The sequence below is a fragment of the Rhinolophus ferrumequinum genome, chromosome 15, assembly GCF_004115265.2.
Source record: "Rhinolophus ferrumequinum isolate MPI-CBG mRhiFer1 chromosome 15, mRhiFer1_v1.p, whole genome shotgun sequence".
Taxonomy (NCBI): Eukaryota; Metazoa; Chordata; class Mammalia; order Chiroptera; family Rhinolophidae; genus Rhinolophus; species Rhinolophus ferrumequinum.
The window spans coordinates 44,391,099-44,407,547 of NC_046298.1; the positions used below are offsets into that span (position 1 = coordinate 44,391,099).

Sequence of the window (16,449 nt, forward strand, 5' to 3'; positions counted from 1 at the left end):
CACATGCGGACTTTTTGCCAGGCAGCGGAAGGGTACACACGGTACATAACGATTCACGCATGCGCACAAGACTCGGGGAAGTGTGTTTGGGGAAAGGGGCGGGGTACCGAGTAAAGTCTCGCGGACACAGGCAGTTGGAGTACAGAGCGCGAGGCCGAGGCGCAATGCTTGGTGAAAAGCGCGCGTGCGTACTGCGAGCTCCAGCCGGCCGCGGCAAGAATTTAAGGTGCCGGAAGGCGGGGCAGTGATCTCGCGCGTGCGCAGTGCCCACAGCTGCGACCGGTCCGTGAGTGTGGGCAGGGGCTTGTCTCGCGCGGCGCGTGCGCAGTGCGCGCGGCGGAGGGATTTGAGGCTGGTTCCACCTTTTGCCCCTGTCGCCAACCGAGGCCGCGCGGGCTCCTGAGCAGCGGCCTGGTGCGCGCGCTGAGCTGGCGGCGGAGGCAGGAGAGCGCGGACGCCGCTGGAGTCCAAGCCAGAGCAGGAGTCCCTTCTGCTGAGGGGCCGCCGCAGCCGCCGCGAGCCCTCGGACCGTCGTCAGGTCGAGGAGGGCGCCGCGCGGCGGGTGAGTGTGACTGAGTGGCCTTACCGGGTGCGGGGCTGCTACCCACAAGTCCCCGCGGTGGGCCCCGGTCTCTTTCCCTCAACCGGGCCCACTTCCCGCGCTACCGCCACAGCACCTTTTTGTACCCCGTTACCTAGCTAGAACCTTGGGCATTTAGGCCCTCCTCCCATAGCGCTCCCGTGGTCCCTTACCCACAGGCCCTTGCGATGCGTTGCCTTTTTCCTGTCGCCGCTGAGTCCTGGACCCTTACCCATAATTCCTTTCGCCTTTGGGGGGGGCAAGATCTATTACCCACAAGCCCTTGGCTTTAGGGGTTTGCTAATTATGACCCTCTCCCGTTGATCAGAGACCTCCTGCGATCCTCGCCTTGTTCTCCAAGGTATGGGACCACCAGCCGCTACTGCTCTGGACCGCTGTCAGGATCCTTGTTTTTCCTATAATCCCCCAGGGGACCTCTCAGCTCCACAGTTCCTGGCTCAGGACGCTGAGACTACCTAGAAACCTTTTTCAGTCTTTGTTTCCCTTACGGGACTTGCCCCACCCACACACAGCCCTCTTCCAAGAACTTGCTTTCTCATTCACATTTACTTTTTTTCCTAGTGACGTAGGATTACGCCGTGCCCTTACAGAACCTATTTTAATACGAAGACTTTACCCCATTTCCCTCTTTTCTTGGGAATAAGGGATTATAGGAGCTCATCTCTACCAGCCCATCCTAACATAAGGCTGGTTCGCTTCTGTTCTCAGACTTGGCAAGATGACTCAGTTCCTGCCGCCCAACCTTCTGGCCCTCTTTGCGCCCCGTGACCCCATCCCATACCTGCCACCCCTGGAGAAACTGCCACATGAAAAACACCACAATCAACCTTACTGTGGCATTGCACCCTACATCCGAGAGTTTGAGGTGAGTTCACTGAGCAGACTTGGAGTGGTTTGCGTTCTGGGGGTCTTGGGGAGGCTGTTCTGGATTTGGGATTCCAGTATCTGGCGGTTTTCTAGCTGTGTGACTTAGGCACGTGATTTATTCTTTATGATCCTTAGTTTGTCTGTCGTAAATGGAGTTGATAATAGATCCCTTGTTGGGTTTTTGTGAAAATTCAGTTAACTAGCAGTTGAGGATTCAGACTCTGGAGTTAGGTGATCCCTTGGCTCGCACACACCATTTATCAGCTGTGTGACCTTGGGCAAGTGGTGTATCCTCTTAGTGCATTGATTTTTTCATTCTTAGCAAGGGGATAATATTATTTTTCTCATGATGGGTATTTAACTGCAAGATATATGTTATGGGGCTTGGCTGTCAGCAAATATTGATGTTATTGTTATGTTTCTGATATTAATTTGGTGACATTCATGAACGGTTAGCACTGTGTGATAGGGCGCTTAAGGCCACAGGACTGCCGAACTTCAGCTCGGCTCCCTCTGGATAAACATGACTACACGACTTAGGTTCCTGGGCCTCAGTTTTTTTTATTCGTAAACGGGGGATAACAACATCCACCTCTTAAGGTGCATCAGAGCACACCTGAGAAATGCTGGCACACAGCCAGAAGTCGGAAGAAGGAAGTTCTGGCATTGAGGGGGAATGGGCAGCTGGAGGTGAAGAAAGTCGCATAGCAGAAGTTCATAGATAATAGAAGATTGGCTCTCTAGTAGGATTTGCCATCCTCAGTGAACCAGCACTTAGGTAATGTTAGTAGCCAGTTACACTAATTTAATGGCTACAGGCTAGTGACACCCTTCGGTGATATGAGCCATGTGCCAGTTACTATTTAATGAGTGGTTGGTGACCTTCAGGAACTGCGTTGGCCCTCAGAGGGTGTCCAGTTGTCTGCTTTTGAGCACTGCACTGTTGGCTCCTTTCACTTCAGGCCTAGTCCTGAATTTGATCTGTGATAAAGGACAAATCTATTGCAGATTGGTGCTCTTGATAAACACAAAGGAATTATTTTCATTTTTCTAGCATTTTCAAAGACTACAAAATAGAAGATAAAATTTTTATCAAGTTTTACAGGTATAAAAACTCTCATCACATTGCTGTAGAAGTTTCCGAATACTACTTACTACCGATTTCTGTACTACTTTTGTCGCAGACCAGTGACAGTTTGCTGATAGCATTGGTCCATGGACCGTGCTTTGGTCTTCACCACTCCCCCGCCTCCACTGGCCTGGGAACTGTCCTTGTTTGTTTGCTTATTTGTGTGTGTATGGGAGTGGTACATGGCTGAGATGCTTATTTCCTGGATGGGTAGGTGTCCCTTGCCATTTCCCCAGTCACTCCCTCCATGTCATCTCTCCTCTTGTTCCCAGGACCCTCGAGATGCCCCTCCTCCCACACGAGCAGAAACTCGGGAGGAACGCATGGAGAGAAAGGTATGTAATATTTTGCCTCCTGGCCCTGTCTTTTTTGCCACTTCTCAAGAACGTTCCTTGACATCAGGGCACTTCCATCTGCATTGAATTGTCTATCTCCTGACAGAGGCGGGAAAAGATTGAGCGGCGACAGCAGGAAGTGGAGACAGAGTTAAAAATGTGTAAGTCTCTCTCTCATTCTCTCAGATTTCTTCTTCAAACCCTCTTGTGTTTCTCTCCCCCAAGTCAACCCCAGGTCCCTCCCTATTTTCGGAAAGTGGGGTGGTCAGTTCACTTTTTAGCCCTCACCGTTTGCCAAGCTCTGTTTGGTTTAGGCATTTAAGCTGGAGAGTGCGGAGTTAGGATTGGCAGGAAGGGAGAGCGGTGGTACTTGGGCTACGTACTGCAGGGGCGTGCGGTTGGAGGGGCTGCCACAGCCCAGCTGGGTCTCACAGGCTAAGGCAGTGAGGTCCCGGCAGTGAGGCAGTCCTGGCTCCACCTTAGCTCACTGTTCCATTCCTTCCAGGCACAGGAGGAATTGGGAGCAGTGACCCATACTTATAGCAATTAACCAGATTTTGCAACCTTAAATGATCCTGTGTTGTTAGAGCAAGGGCTTCCTAGTTAAAAAACTTGGGTTTACTTTCTACACCCCTGAGGTTATGGTGAATCACTTCACTCTGAACCTTACTCCCTGGAGTGGTACATTTCCTCAGGACACTTAGATAAATGTCTGACACCTAAGTACCTGAGCATCTAGCCTAGAGTTCTCTGGCCCCAGGCTGTTAGTGCAACTGCCTTCCTGTCCTTTCTCCAAGGCCCCAAAAGCATCTCAGACTGTTCAAAGCACAGTCAGGATTTTCTCTCCCCACCAACCTGGTCTCCTTTGGATGTTTTCTTCCTGGGACATGGCCATCCAACTTTGTAAGACCTCAGTTGTTGCCACCCAGTTTGTCTTTACACCTTTTCCCCCCCTTTTCCCAGCCTGTCACCAAGACCTATCTCTGTTACTCTCTAAATGTCACAACTCTGACTCTTTCCTCTGTGTCCACCACCACCCAGGTCTCCTCTTGCTTGGAACCACAGTAAGAGTCTAACTGCTTTACCTCCATCTCTGCCCCTGCCAAATCCTGTGGGTCTTTTTTAAGTACAACTCTGAGTGTACCTTTCTCTGCTAACAGCTTCCTTTTGCTCAGTATAAAGACCGTAGTTCCCTGCTCACTGTTCCAGACATGTCATACACCATGTTCCCCTCCTGCTCCAGCCACACTGGCCTCTTCTCATATCTCATCCTCACCAGATGGTCTCCTGTCATTGGGCCTTTGCTCAGGCTATCCCCCGGGTCTCAATGGTACCTTGGTTTATGCGTAACAGCCCTTATCTCAGTTCAGCCATCACTCCTCAAGGAAACCTTTTCTGACTTGCTCAGGACGAGCCCCCTTATACACTGAAAGCCCCGAGTCCTGGAGGTTGGTCACTTCAATCTATAGGAAGATTCTCTGATAAATATCTATCTCTACATTACTGGTTCATAAGTGCTCCAAGAAGGCAGGGATTTGCTCGCCATTGTAGTCCCAGCTCCTATAGGACGTGACACACAGAACTGTTGGCAGTAGTTAACTTGGAGAGTCTTGCAGGTCGGCTGTTAGGGCACAGGCCTTGTAGTCTGACCCATGTGAGTTTGAATTCCGCCTCTGCTACTTATAGCCGTGTGGCCTTGGATAAATCACTTCTCCCCTTGGAAGTTGCTTTCCGCACTTTAAAAATGGGATCCTGACATGGTAAAGGACGCTGTGAGGATGCAATGAGCCAAATTCATAATGTGGGAAATTGTATAGGATAAACTGACCTAGTTTCTTTAACAAATAAATGACAAGAAAAAGGGGGGGGGCAGGGAGTGGGCCATATGGATTAAAGAGTCAGAAGAGACATCAACCAAATGATGAATGTGGAGCTTTTTTGGATCCTGATTTACATGAGATAACTATAAAAATCCAGTTTTGAAATAATTGAGGATATCTGGACATCTTAGGTTGAGGAGTTACTGTTAACTTTTTTTCCCCCTTCTTCCACCTCCCCCCCTGAACTCCAGTTCAAGCTGTTGTTTCTCAGTCTAATTGTGTAGGACACAGCTCCCTGGCCCATGCTGGTATTATGAGCCTTGTGCTCCCACCGGCTGAGGCAGTCGGTTGCTGGTCGTCCGCTCACAGCAGCTCTTGCCGGCTGCTGGCCGCTCACCCTGGCCACCGGCCGCTCACCCTGGCCACCGGCCGCTCACCCTGGCCACCGGCCGCTCACCGCAGTCCAGCTCCAGGGAGAGCTGTTGTTCACAATCTTAGCTGTAGAGGGCGCAGCTCACTGGCCCGTGTGGGAATCGAACCAGCGTCCTAGGAGCACGGCGCTCCAACCACCTGAGCCACCCGGCCGGCCCCTAATGTTAAGTTTTTAAGGTGTAGTAACAGTGCTGTGGTTATGGTTTTCTAAAAAGTCTGTTAGGGACTGAAGTGGTATGTCTGGGGTTTGATTTAAAAAAACTGTGGTGGGGCGGGGGTAGAGCAGAAACAAGTGTGGCTGTGTTGATAATTGAAGCTGGTTCATAGGGGTTCATTATGCTGTTCTCTGCGTCCTCAAGGGTTCGAACTTCTCCAGAATAGAAAAGAAAAAAAGAATGGGTCAAGTATACCGTGTTTCCCCGAAAATAAGACCAAACCGGAAAATAAGCTCTAGCATGATTTTTCAGGATGACATCCCCTGAACATAAGTCCTAATGCATCTTTTGGAGCAAAAGTTAATATATGACCTGGTCTTATTGTCAGGGAAACACGGTAGTAGGTTTCTATGCCCCTGAGAGCCTCCATCCCCAGCGAGACGCTTGCTGTGCCGGGCTACAACTACTAGGTGAACAGCTACCATTTGAGGGGACCTGGCCCCTTGCTGAGCACTTGATATATTTCATGTTATTGACTTCTCACAGCTTCTTAGCGCTGCAGGTGTTATTACTCCTGTTTTTAAGATGGAGAAAATGGAGGCTTGTCAAGGCTGAGTGTGCTTGCCAAGAGTGGGGGTTTCTGAGCTACTTCCTCTGCCATCTAAGAGCATAATGAGGTTTCCCAACTCCATAGTGCAGCCCTTTGAGCCGCTGCTGTGGGCTGCTACCTAGGTAATTAATTCTTACAACCACGGATTTCCCGAGGGAGGGTTGCCAGCCGGATGCACCGCAGTGGGTGGGTGGGTATGTGTGCATGCTGACTGCTGAACTGCCCACCAGCTTCTTTGCCAACCTCTTGTCTGACATGTTCTCAGTAACATGGCTGTTGGCGTGGCTGCGCTAGCCTTTACCCTTAGTCACATGCCTGGGCGCCTGGGTAAGCTGGAACGACAGAGACTCACAGTACGCCAGGGTGGTTTCCCCTTTCCTCTGCTGAACGCCTGCATGCCACCTGTCAGGAAGCTCAGCTCTCTGCTGCTTGGCCCCCAGCTCCTCACTGCCCCGGGCAGCGATCAGTGGTCCCACTGCAGTGTTCCTGCCACACCTGCTAGACCACCTAGTGCCTGGAGTTAGCGAGGTGGATCTCCTGATGCTGCTTGAACACCTTCAGATGTCCTCACCTCCGGGAGCCTTTCCCAACCTCATTAAAACTCTCCATCTCTCTCATCGTCCGATAGAACTAGATGATCTCATTTCCCTTGTTTACTGTCAGCCTCCCTTCGTTAGTGTATGAGCTCCAAGAGGGCAGGGGGATCTTATTTATCTTGCTTGCTGTTGAATCCCCAGCACCTAGGACAATTACAGGCACATACAGGTGCTTAACACATACCTGTTGGATGAATGGACGAGAGTGACCCAGTGCCGATTGAGAGACCTGGGCACAGGAAATGTCAGCCCAGAGGGATGGGGTATGGGCAGGAACCCTGAGGGGAGCAAGCAGAGCGGTAGAGTTGTCTTTAGAGACCCCCATTAGTTTCCAGGTCCCTTAAATTTGGGCTGAGTCTTCTACTTTTTAAGGAATTCCCAAAGTTATTTGGAACTTAGTTTGTATTTGTGGCCAAACCCTCTCATAGGAAACAGATCTGTGATTATTTCTCTGATTTCTTGCAATACCTAAACTATCTTCCTGAGAAGCCAGTGCCCAGGGGTTCGGCAAAATGATGGTAAATAATTCTGTGTCCAGCACAGTGTCTGGACTGTATTATGTGTTCAGTGTTCATTTTTTTTCCTCATGTCCCAGAATATGGCAAGTCCTTCTGAGGGTAGCACTACATCTTAGAAGAACCACCTCCTCTGTGCAATGGGCAGGGTGCCTTTGGGGCCCTGACAGGTGTCAAAGGCCGTTGTGTGTTCTGGGGCCACCATACATGGTGAAAAGGACTTCTACCCAGGACTGACCCATCAGAGTCACCTGTGAACTGGTTTTGTAATAGATTCTGGTTCCTGTCTGTGGAAATGGTTATTCCCCGGTGGCGTGTGGTGGTAAGGCTGGGAGTAAGGATGTGATCAGCCTCTTGTGAACTCCAGCACCAGCGCTGGGTTCCTCCCTGAGGCCACAGGGCATGGGGAGGAAAGCAGGGCTCGGACTCTTCTAGGCTCCCACTCCTTGCCGGATGGTTGCGTGATCTCAGGTTTCCCTGTCAGCTGCAGGTGCAGGCTGTGCCAGTGGGTGGCAGTGTGACTCTGTCGTTGAGAGAGGAAGCCTGCACCTCTAGGGAGCAAGGGCTCGGGCTGCCAGTCCGGCGAGTTACTCCCAACTGGGAACAACTGGGAACAAAGGGGCCTTAGGATACGGAGATCTGAAACGGCAGTGAGGCCGGCGCCCATCCTGTCAGCGTGAAGTCAGCCGGCTCCCCTCCCCTAACGCGTCAGCCTAAGTCGGCCGCTCGGGTAAAGGCAGCTGTGCTCGGGAAGCGGCTGCAGAGGGCATGGCAAGGTCTGGGATGGGCCTCTGCCCATCTGTCCTGCTGCGTGAGACTGCTGGTACCTTCTCCTCACAGATTCTCTTCCTCCTCCACAGGGGACCCTCACAATGATCCCAATGCTCAGGGTGATGCCTTCAAGACGCTCTTTGTGGCCAGAGTGGTGAGTCCCCACATCCTGGGGCCCCAGGGGGGTCAGGAACCCCGGCTGCTGAGCTTGGTTGTGGACAAAGGGTAATCGGCTGGGTCCTGGGCTTCGGGGCAGCTCGCTTCTCCCACTTAACTTCGCATCTCTCTCCTTGTAGAACTATGACACAACAGAATCGAAGCTCCGGAGGGAGTTTGAGGTGTACGGACCCATCAAGAGAGTGAGTGCACTGGGCAGGGGTCTGTGGCTTGGGGGCGTGTGGAGGGAGGGGGGAGGGAAAAGGCCGCCTCCCAGCCCTGAGGACGCAGTGCATCATTTCAGGGCTTTGGAGGCCATGGCCCGGCTCACATCCTGACCGCACTTCCACGTCTCCAACGTTGGGTCGCAGAAGTAAATTTAAGAAGTGATGAGTGCTTGTCGATGGTTTAGAGCAAGGGTTGGCAAGCTACAAACTTCCTATTTGTAAACAGTGTGTCCTTGGTATGCAGCCAGGCGCGTTTATTTTCTGTTGTCCGTGGCTGCTGTTGCTGTAAGGCAGAGTGGGGTAGTTGCAACAGGGACTGTGGCGCTGGAAATGTCTGCTGTCTGATCCTTTATAGAAAACGGAGCTGACTCCTGTCTCAGAACAAGGCTTGGTGTTTAACTGACGTTTCCTCATTTAATTTAAAAGTCCCTTAAATGCCCTGGGCAGCAGTGAGGACTCGTGCACAGGAGCTGCTAAGCCCGGCCCCGTGAGAGCATCAGGCGCTCTGGGCTCTTGAAGGACAGAAAGAGGGTCGCAGGCATCTGTCGCTGGCGTCACCTAGCCCGGGGCCTGGCACACAGGCTGTGTGATTGATGGGATGAGATGTCCCTGTGTCAGAACTAACCTCTACCCCTGCCGCCTGCCCCCCAGATACATATGGTCTATAGTAAGCGGTCAGGAAAGCCCCGTGGCTATGCCTTCATCGAGTATGAACATGAGCGAGACATGCATTGTGAGTACCTCCGCCTGAGCCCTGCCCTCTGACCCTCTCTCTTCTCTGCTGCCCCAGCCCCTTCCCGTCGTCTGTCCCCACCTCCCACCCTGCCAAACCTGACATTAGCAATGTCTCTTCTCCTCCTCCCTGTTTCTGATATATCTTTTTTTTTTTATATATACATGTTTTTTAAAAAACAAAAACCAAAATCCCCCACAACGTGTGTGTGTGTGTGTGAACCCGGGGAGGTAAGTGTCACACGTTGAACCTCGGGCAGGGAGGGAACTGGGTGGGGGCTGGGGCTAGCTGGAGGTGGGGGGAGGGGTCGGATTTTCGGGGAGCCTCTCCCCATTCCCCCCACGAGTTGGGGGCAGCAAAGTTGGAATGAGGGCTGGCCTTTGAACCAGCCCTCTCTTCCCCCCAGCAGAGCTGGGGCTGAGCCACCCGACCCTCCGCCTCCCCACCCCTGGCCCCCCACCCTGTTCCTCAGCGGGCTGTGGGCTGGTAGGCGTGTTCAGCGCCTGCCCCCACAACTCCAGAGCCCCCTTTGAGGCTGCGGCGGCGTCCACATGGGCAGGGATGGGTGGGTGGGGGTGGGCATGGCTGCGGCGTGTCCAGGGGCCGCCGTATTAATTGACTGTTCTTATTGTCACTGCAGCCACCACGCAGCTGGCTTGCAGCTGATGCTTACGCTCCCCTTACAACACCTCAGTGTATGGTTGGTATAAGGGTTTGTATCATGGGTAAGATCACTCAGCACCGCACACCAGCCCAGCTTAGTCAGGCAGCTCAGGAGCAGTGAGGTGTCCCTCCTCCTATCCCCAGTCGCCCCCTCAACCTCCCTGCACCCAGAACCCTTTCCTTGTTTGGGTGCCCTTTGTCCCTCCTGACCCCGATCCATATGCTCTTTGATAATCCTGCTGATCCCAGGAGGGGAAGGATGAATCCTGGTGGGAAAGGCAGTTGGCCTCTCCACTTGGGCTCCACCCAACCCTGTGACTTAACTGGCTGCGTGATGTCAGCGGCAAGGTGGTGGGAATACCGAAGATGGGGTGCATTAGGGCCAGGGCTCCCTGTGGAACCCTTCTCCCCTTGGCTCCCTGCCCCGTGCCTTCTGCAGGGCTGTCGCTGTGATGGCCCTGGAGAATCTTTTTGGTTGCTAGATTTGGGGTGCTCTGCCCCATTCCTGTGTGCTGTATCATGGTCAAGGCCTCACGAAGGGCTGTGGTGCCCAGCTGCTCTCCAGAGTGCATGGAGTTTAGGGATTGGGGTGTGGGAGGGATCAAGTGACAGGCTGCAAACAGCTGAAGGTGTTGTAGAATTTACTTAAGACTCTTCCACTCTCTAGAGATCTAAGGGACGGGGGAGAGAGAGAAAGAGAGAGAAGTCTAGATGTATACACACGTTTTCTTTGCTGTTAATCTGGGGTTGGGCCTCTTCTGGGGTTTGGGACACCAAACCAGAGCAGGGTTCCTTTGCTTGACTGTTCCCGGTCCTTCAGATTTCTTTCCTGACTACCCTCCTCTGGGTTCAGGGGCCAAGTGGCCCCTTCTCAGATCATGGGCAGTACTCCATCTCCCGGACCCCAAGGCTGTCCCGTGTGCCATCCTTGGGGCTCAAGCAGGCGGTGGGAGGGAGTGTGGAGTTCGAGGTGGAGAAGTCATTCCATGTGCCAAGAGGGAGGCGGGGCGTGTGCCTAGTCTAGCGTGGACTTCACGGGAAAGGTGAGGGCAGACAGGTTTGCTAAGGCCTCCCCAGCCTTCCTTTTAAATTCAAACAAGATAGGCCCAGGGCTTTCCAGTGCCCAGACTTGGTGTTAATCCTTGTCTCCCCCTCTTTCAAGGCCTCCATGAGGTTTCTTTGGGGTCCACCACTTCCTCTGCCTGTCTCCAGGTGCTGCAGGAGATGTGGTTTCTTCTCCCTCTCTCTGGTTCCCTAGAACCTCTTCCCCATTTCCCTGCCCTGTAGCTTTAGCTCACCCCATGGTGGTGGGTGTGGGGTCTGTGCGCGTGTTCAGGTAAGCTTGGGGGCTCCAGGTAAGCGGTCCCGTGTCCCCCCCCCGGGAAGCCCGCCTCCTCGCCAGGCCCCCAGGAGTTGCCGAGCCCCCCCCATCCCGCTCGGTTTGGACACCCGCAAGGCTGGCATCGGTAAATGGCACCTTTTTCTCTTCCTCTGGTTGTTATTTGGGGGGGAGCGGGCTGGGGCGGGGCAGGGTATTGTGGTTGGTTGAGGACAACCCCCGAGGCCAGGGCTGGGGGTGGGAAGCAGGGACTTTTTTGGCCTTCCTGACAGCCCCCATGTGAGACAGGCCAGGGGATTGGGCCTGCTCTTCGCTGTGCCCTGCCCAAGTATGGGAACCTGCGTCTCCCTGCATCTCCCCTTCTACTCCCCACCCTTCCGGAGGCTCAGGCTGGGGTCGGCCACCCCGCGTGTGTTGAGCCGGGGGATGTGGAGGGAGAGACGGGATGGCAGCTGGGGTTGGGTGGCAGTCAGTCATCTCAGGTAAGGCAGGCATTCTCAGCAGCACCGCACGTCTCCCATGCCTCCCTCCACTTTCCCTCTTCCCCACCTGCTGTAGGGGGCCCCTCCAGGCCCCCTGGGAGCACCATAACCTGCCCTTCTGCTCCCTGCCATCTTCTAAAGATTTCTCCCACCCCTTCTGGTTCATTTTCTGTTCTGATGTCTGTTCACCCTGTGCTCACCCTCACCTCCCCCTCTCCCCCCAAAGAAACAAACAAAACCGGTGTGAACTCTGGGGTGCGGATCGGCCCAGCTGGGCCTCCTCCCCCAGCATGATGTTTTAGGGTGCATGCCGGGAGTTGTGGAGGAGCCCCCTGCTGTGGGGACAGCAGAGTCCAGTCTTAAGTTAACCTCCGGTTTCTTTGCAGCGACTTTTGGCCGCCTTGATGGGAGGGGGCTGCTCTGTCGATGGGGAGTAGGCAGGGCCTGGAAGCCCCGGGGTTGGCAGTTGTGGGTGGTCTTGCCCCCCAATAGTGATTGGGGGTGATGAGGAAGCAGGTGCTGAGATGGAGCAGGCCCCTCCCTGGTTGGGAGAGGGTTGGTCTGGCCGTCAGTAGCCTGGCTGTGTGGTGGGCGTGTGTGCGCGAGTGCCAGTGCCTTGATGGGGACATGTGGGGTGGGGGTGCTGTGGAGCTGGGCCCTGTCCTGACTAGAGCACCCTCTGGGGACTTCTCCCCTCCCCCCTCTCCACGTCTGTTGCAGCCGCTTACAAACACGCAGACGGCAAGAAGATTGATGGCAGGAGAGTCCTTGTGGACGTGGAGAGGGGCCGAACCGTGAAGGGCTGGAGGCCCCGGCGGCTAGGTGAGCACTTCCTGCGCATGCAGGGCTCCCAAGGGTCGCGTGCTCAGCGGCTTCGTTCTCACCTCTTTCTTCTGCATCCTCTGCTGCCTTCTGTCTTCTCTGCCTCTTCTCACTTCCCCACGGCTGCTCACATCCTCCCTCCCTCTCTCCAGCTCGCTCTCTTTCATTATCATATCACAGGTGCCTGTCTTCTCATTCTGGGTTACCAAGTAGGAGCAGGAGCACTGGCCTGCAAAGGCCAGTCTGGGACCAAAAGCCAGCTGGTGGCTTTCCCCTCCTCCCTCATTCTCTTCACATTGGAAACCGGGAATAACCTCAGTTCACTGAGCTCAGCATCAGATGCCCAGCGTGGCAAGTGGCATGTGGTGGGCCTTGTAAATGTCACTTAGCTGCTTGCACTCTGCTCTTACTCGTATGTTCGTTTTGTTCATTGATTCAGCCAACGCCTGCCTGTTTGATCACCAGCTGTGTTCCAGGCTTCTAGGCAAGAGCCAGACGTACCTAGCTCCGGCCCTCAGAGCCTACTTTTCGGTCCCGCTCACTGTGTTTCCAGTTGTCATGCTCTGTCTCAGTCAAGGTCAATTTGGCTGCAAGTATCATAAATATGACTGAGCTTCCTGAAGTGTAAAGGGGCCTTGTCAGTGTAGACTCCTGGGTATCTTTTGGAGCCCAGAGACATGCGGTGCCAGTGAGCCTCAGGAGGACCTGGTAGCCAGATCTTAAATCTGTCAAGGGCCACCTCTGGCATCTCTGCAGCTTGCGTCTGCCTTCTCTGCTGTCCGTGCAGACTGTGTCCTCGCACTGGCCCAGTGTGGCACATCTCCCTGCTTCGGGTGGATGGATTGGAGTGGCTCCGTGTTCGGCTGGACCTGGGCCCCAGGTGCTGCCACTCAAACATGCCTGCTGAGAATTGAGTCCTGCAAGGATGAGTGACAGCTCTCAGCGAAGATGGCCTTCCCTGGGCAGACACCTGCCACCCTGCTCTCAGTCCTGCCTCCCAGCTTGCTGATCTCACTCTTGACTTGCCTGTGCTGTGCAGACCACACACTCACCTGCTGAATCTTTGAACTTGATGGATAGGTTCTCACTTGCTCTCTGGTTTCTCTGGGTAGAATGGCTTCTTCAGAATCTATTTCCTGTTGTGGTAGAATCCTGGAATCCCAAAATCTTGTAGTTTGATTGGCATTCATACTTTCTAATGGTGATCCTGACCCGGTATACGTGCAAAACTACATATAACCCAAACAAAAGTTTTATGAAACAGTAATTGTCTTTTCTGCGGCATTGCAGGACTTTATATTGTTTTGTTTTTTTATATATTTTATTGGGGAATATTGGGGAACAGTGTGTTTCTCCAGGGCCCATCAGCTCCAAGTCGTCGTCCTTCAATCTATTTGTGGAGGGTGCAGCTCAGCTCCAAGTCCAGTTGCCATTTTTAATCTTTAGTTGCAGGGGGTGCAGCCCACCATTCCATGCGGGAATTTAACCGGCAACCTTGTTGAGAGCTCGCACTCTAACCACTGAGCCATCCGGCTGCTCCTCCCGCAGCTCAGCAGCAGCTCATTGTCTTCAGTCTAGATGTGGAGGGCGCAGCTCGCTGGCCCATGTGGGACTTGAACCGGCAACCCTGTTGTTCAGAGCTCGCGCTCTAACCAACTGAGCCCATACTGTTGTTTTTTAATATACTGGTTGCAACCTATCAAATTGGTGATGTGATCCACTGCTGGGTCATCATCTGAAGATGGAAAACACTAGTCTATTCTACCCCATACCTGTGACATTCCAGGTGCCTGGTCACTTGCCTGCCTCTGTTTGAATGTCTCTGATAATCCAAGCAGCCTGTCTCCTTTTCCCCCTCACCACTCACTCCTCGTGGGGCTCCAGCCTGCCTCACGGAACTTGCCTTCCAGGCAGTGAGTGAGCTACAGGAGAGCCGCCTCGGAGTCAGCCCCAGTCTGTGCTGGCCTTGCTGGCGCACCAGGGCCAAATGGCTTTGTCTGAGTTTGTTTCCCCGTCTGAAGAAGGGGACTGCCCACTGCTCCTTGGGGTTTTTCTGTCAGTCATTTTGACGACTCTTGTCCTCAATGCTGTACCATGTGCTGGTCACAGTGAGCAAAGCTGGACATAGCCCCAACTCTTACGGTGCATTACCGGCTCTGGGGGAGGCAGGTGTTGACACACACACAATTTGAAATCACAGGCACAGTTCTGGGAAGGAAATGTATATGGTCCATGAGGGTACAGTGCAGAATGGCTGCATCCGGTAGGGCAGGGACGGCTTACTGAGGAAGTGACATTGGGGCTAACATGCGAAGAAGGGTCAGTAGGAGTCAACGAGACAAGAAGGTGAGGTTCCAGGGAAAGAGGTGAATGGTCCCCAAAACTGGAACAGAGCGGAGCTGAGTATGAGGAGACTGAAAAATGCTTGGAACATCAAGAACTGGGGCCCTTGGTTTTAAAGATAGGCAGGAGCCAGCTCTTGCAGGCCCTGGGAGCCGCTTGGTAAGTTTGGACTGTGCCGTGGGGAGCCGTTGAAGGCTTTGAGGCAGATCACGTTTTCAGGTAGAAAGATCGCTGTGACTTTGGTGAGGGGGCAGGTTACGTGATGGGAGGGAGGGTTTGTGAGAGGTTGTGTGTAGTACCCAGTGGTTAAGAACGTGTCCCTTTGTAGCCTCCTTACAGGTGATTGTCAGCTGGCACTTTGTGGAAGTCACGTAATCTTTGTAAAGCACAGTTGTCATGTTAAGAGAGTGCTGGCAAAGTGTCCACAGTATTTGGCCCCATAGACACCAACAGAGATGGTGCTTTTCCTTTGCTCTTCGATGCCTCAGCCCCTGCCCAGGCTGACCCTCTGTTTGTCTGCCCTGCCTCCAGGAGGTGGCCTAGGTGGTACCAGGAGAGGTGGGGCTGATGTGAATATCCGGCATTCCGGCCGGGATGATACCTCCCGCTATGATGAGAGGTAAGATTGGGCAGCGGGTTTCCTGGGAAGGGGGTGGTCACATGGGGGAGCCCTGCCACACACCTCTGCCCACCTCATCCAGGCCGGGCCCCTCCCCGCTTCCCCACAGGGACCGGGACCGAGACCGAGAGCGGGAGCGCAGGGAGAGAAGCCGCGAGCGAGACAAGGAGCGAGAAAGGCGACGCTCCCGCTCTCGGGACCGGCGGCGGCGCTCACGGAGTCGCGACAAGGATGAGCGGCGGCGCTCCAGGGAGCGGAGCAAGGACAAGGACCGGGACCGGAAGCGGCGAAGCAGCCGAAGCCGTGAGCGGGCACGTCGGGAGCGGGAGCGCAAGGAGGAGCTGCGTGGTGGCGGAGGTGGTGGCGACATGGCAGAGCCCTCTGAGGCTGGTGACGCCCCTCCTGACGATGGGCCTCCTGGGGAGCTGGGTCCAGATGGCCCTGATGGTCCAGAGGAGAAGGGCCGGGATCGTGACCGGGAACGACGTCGGAGCCACCGGAGCGAGCGGGACCGGCGCCGGGACCGAGACCGGGATCGGGATCGGGAGCATAAGCGTGGGGAGCGGGGTGGTGAACGGGGCAGGGATGATACCCGAGGTGGGGGTGGGGGTGGCCAGAACAACGGGCTGGAGGGTCTGGGCAATGACAGCCGAGACATGTACATGGAGTCAGAGGGAGGCGACGGGTATCTTGCTCCAGAGAACGGGTATTTGATGGAGGCTGCGCCAGAGTGAAGAAGGCCTCACCTGTTTTGTTTGGACGTGTCGTACCCAGCCCCTTACTGTCATCCTCTTCCCTCAACCTTCTTGAACGCCACCTAAGTTTGTCAGCGAAGGGTAGGAGTCTCCTTATTCTGGTTTCTTGGATTTAAAAATAAAATTAATTTCTTCTTGCTAATAGGCACCTTGGTTTCTTCACTGTTCTTAATGTCTCCCGCAGAAGGTGGTCACCTGACTTAACCCTACTTTGGTTTGTGTTCCAGGGCATGCCTAAAATGTGAGCTTTATGACCTGAGGCCGGGGACACTCCGGTACACCAGAGCTGTTTAAAACGGGATGTGGAAGTCCGCTGTAAGGGTCCTGGATACCTTTGTGTTCCCCCCTCCCCTCACGTCTTCCACACATTCATTGTGGGCTGTTCATACCCCTAATTGGAGGGCGGTGGGGGTTGTAGCAGCTAGTTTACTTAGTGGAAGCTGCAACTTTGTGTGAAAAGGGGAGCTGTTGTCTCAGTT

At 54.0% G+C, this 16,449-nt stretch overlaps 1 protein-coding gene across 2 annotated transcripts; it reads left to right on the forward strand.

The window, feature by feature from the left end:
* Window positions 1-312: 312 nt before the first annotated feature.
* On the forward strand, window positions 313-16,118 carry SNRNP70 (small nuclear ribonucleoprotein U1 subunit 70). Of its 2 annotated transcripts, none has more exons than XM_033127422.1 (10): window positions 313-562; window positions 1,310-1,466; window positions 2,870-2,932; window positions 3,039-3,093; window positions 7,921-7,985; window positions 8,128-8,190; window positions 8,866-8,947; window positions 12,152-12,253; window positions 15,128-15,215; window positions 15,325-16,118. In XM_033127422.1, exons 2-10 carry the CDS (start codon window positions 1,320-1,322, stop codon window positions 15,947-15,949), a joined length of 1,290 nt encoding a protein of 429 aa, XP_032983313.1. In that variant the 5' UTR covers window positions 313-562; window positions 1,310-1,319; the 3' UTR covers window positions 15,950-16,118. The 2 variants fall into 2 exon arrangements, with proteins under 2 accessions (XP_032983313.1, XP_032983312.1); XM_033127421.1 differs by having other exon boundaries at window positions 316-562; window positions 15,298-16,118.
* Window positions 16,119-16,449: the final 331 nt, after the last annotated feature.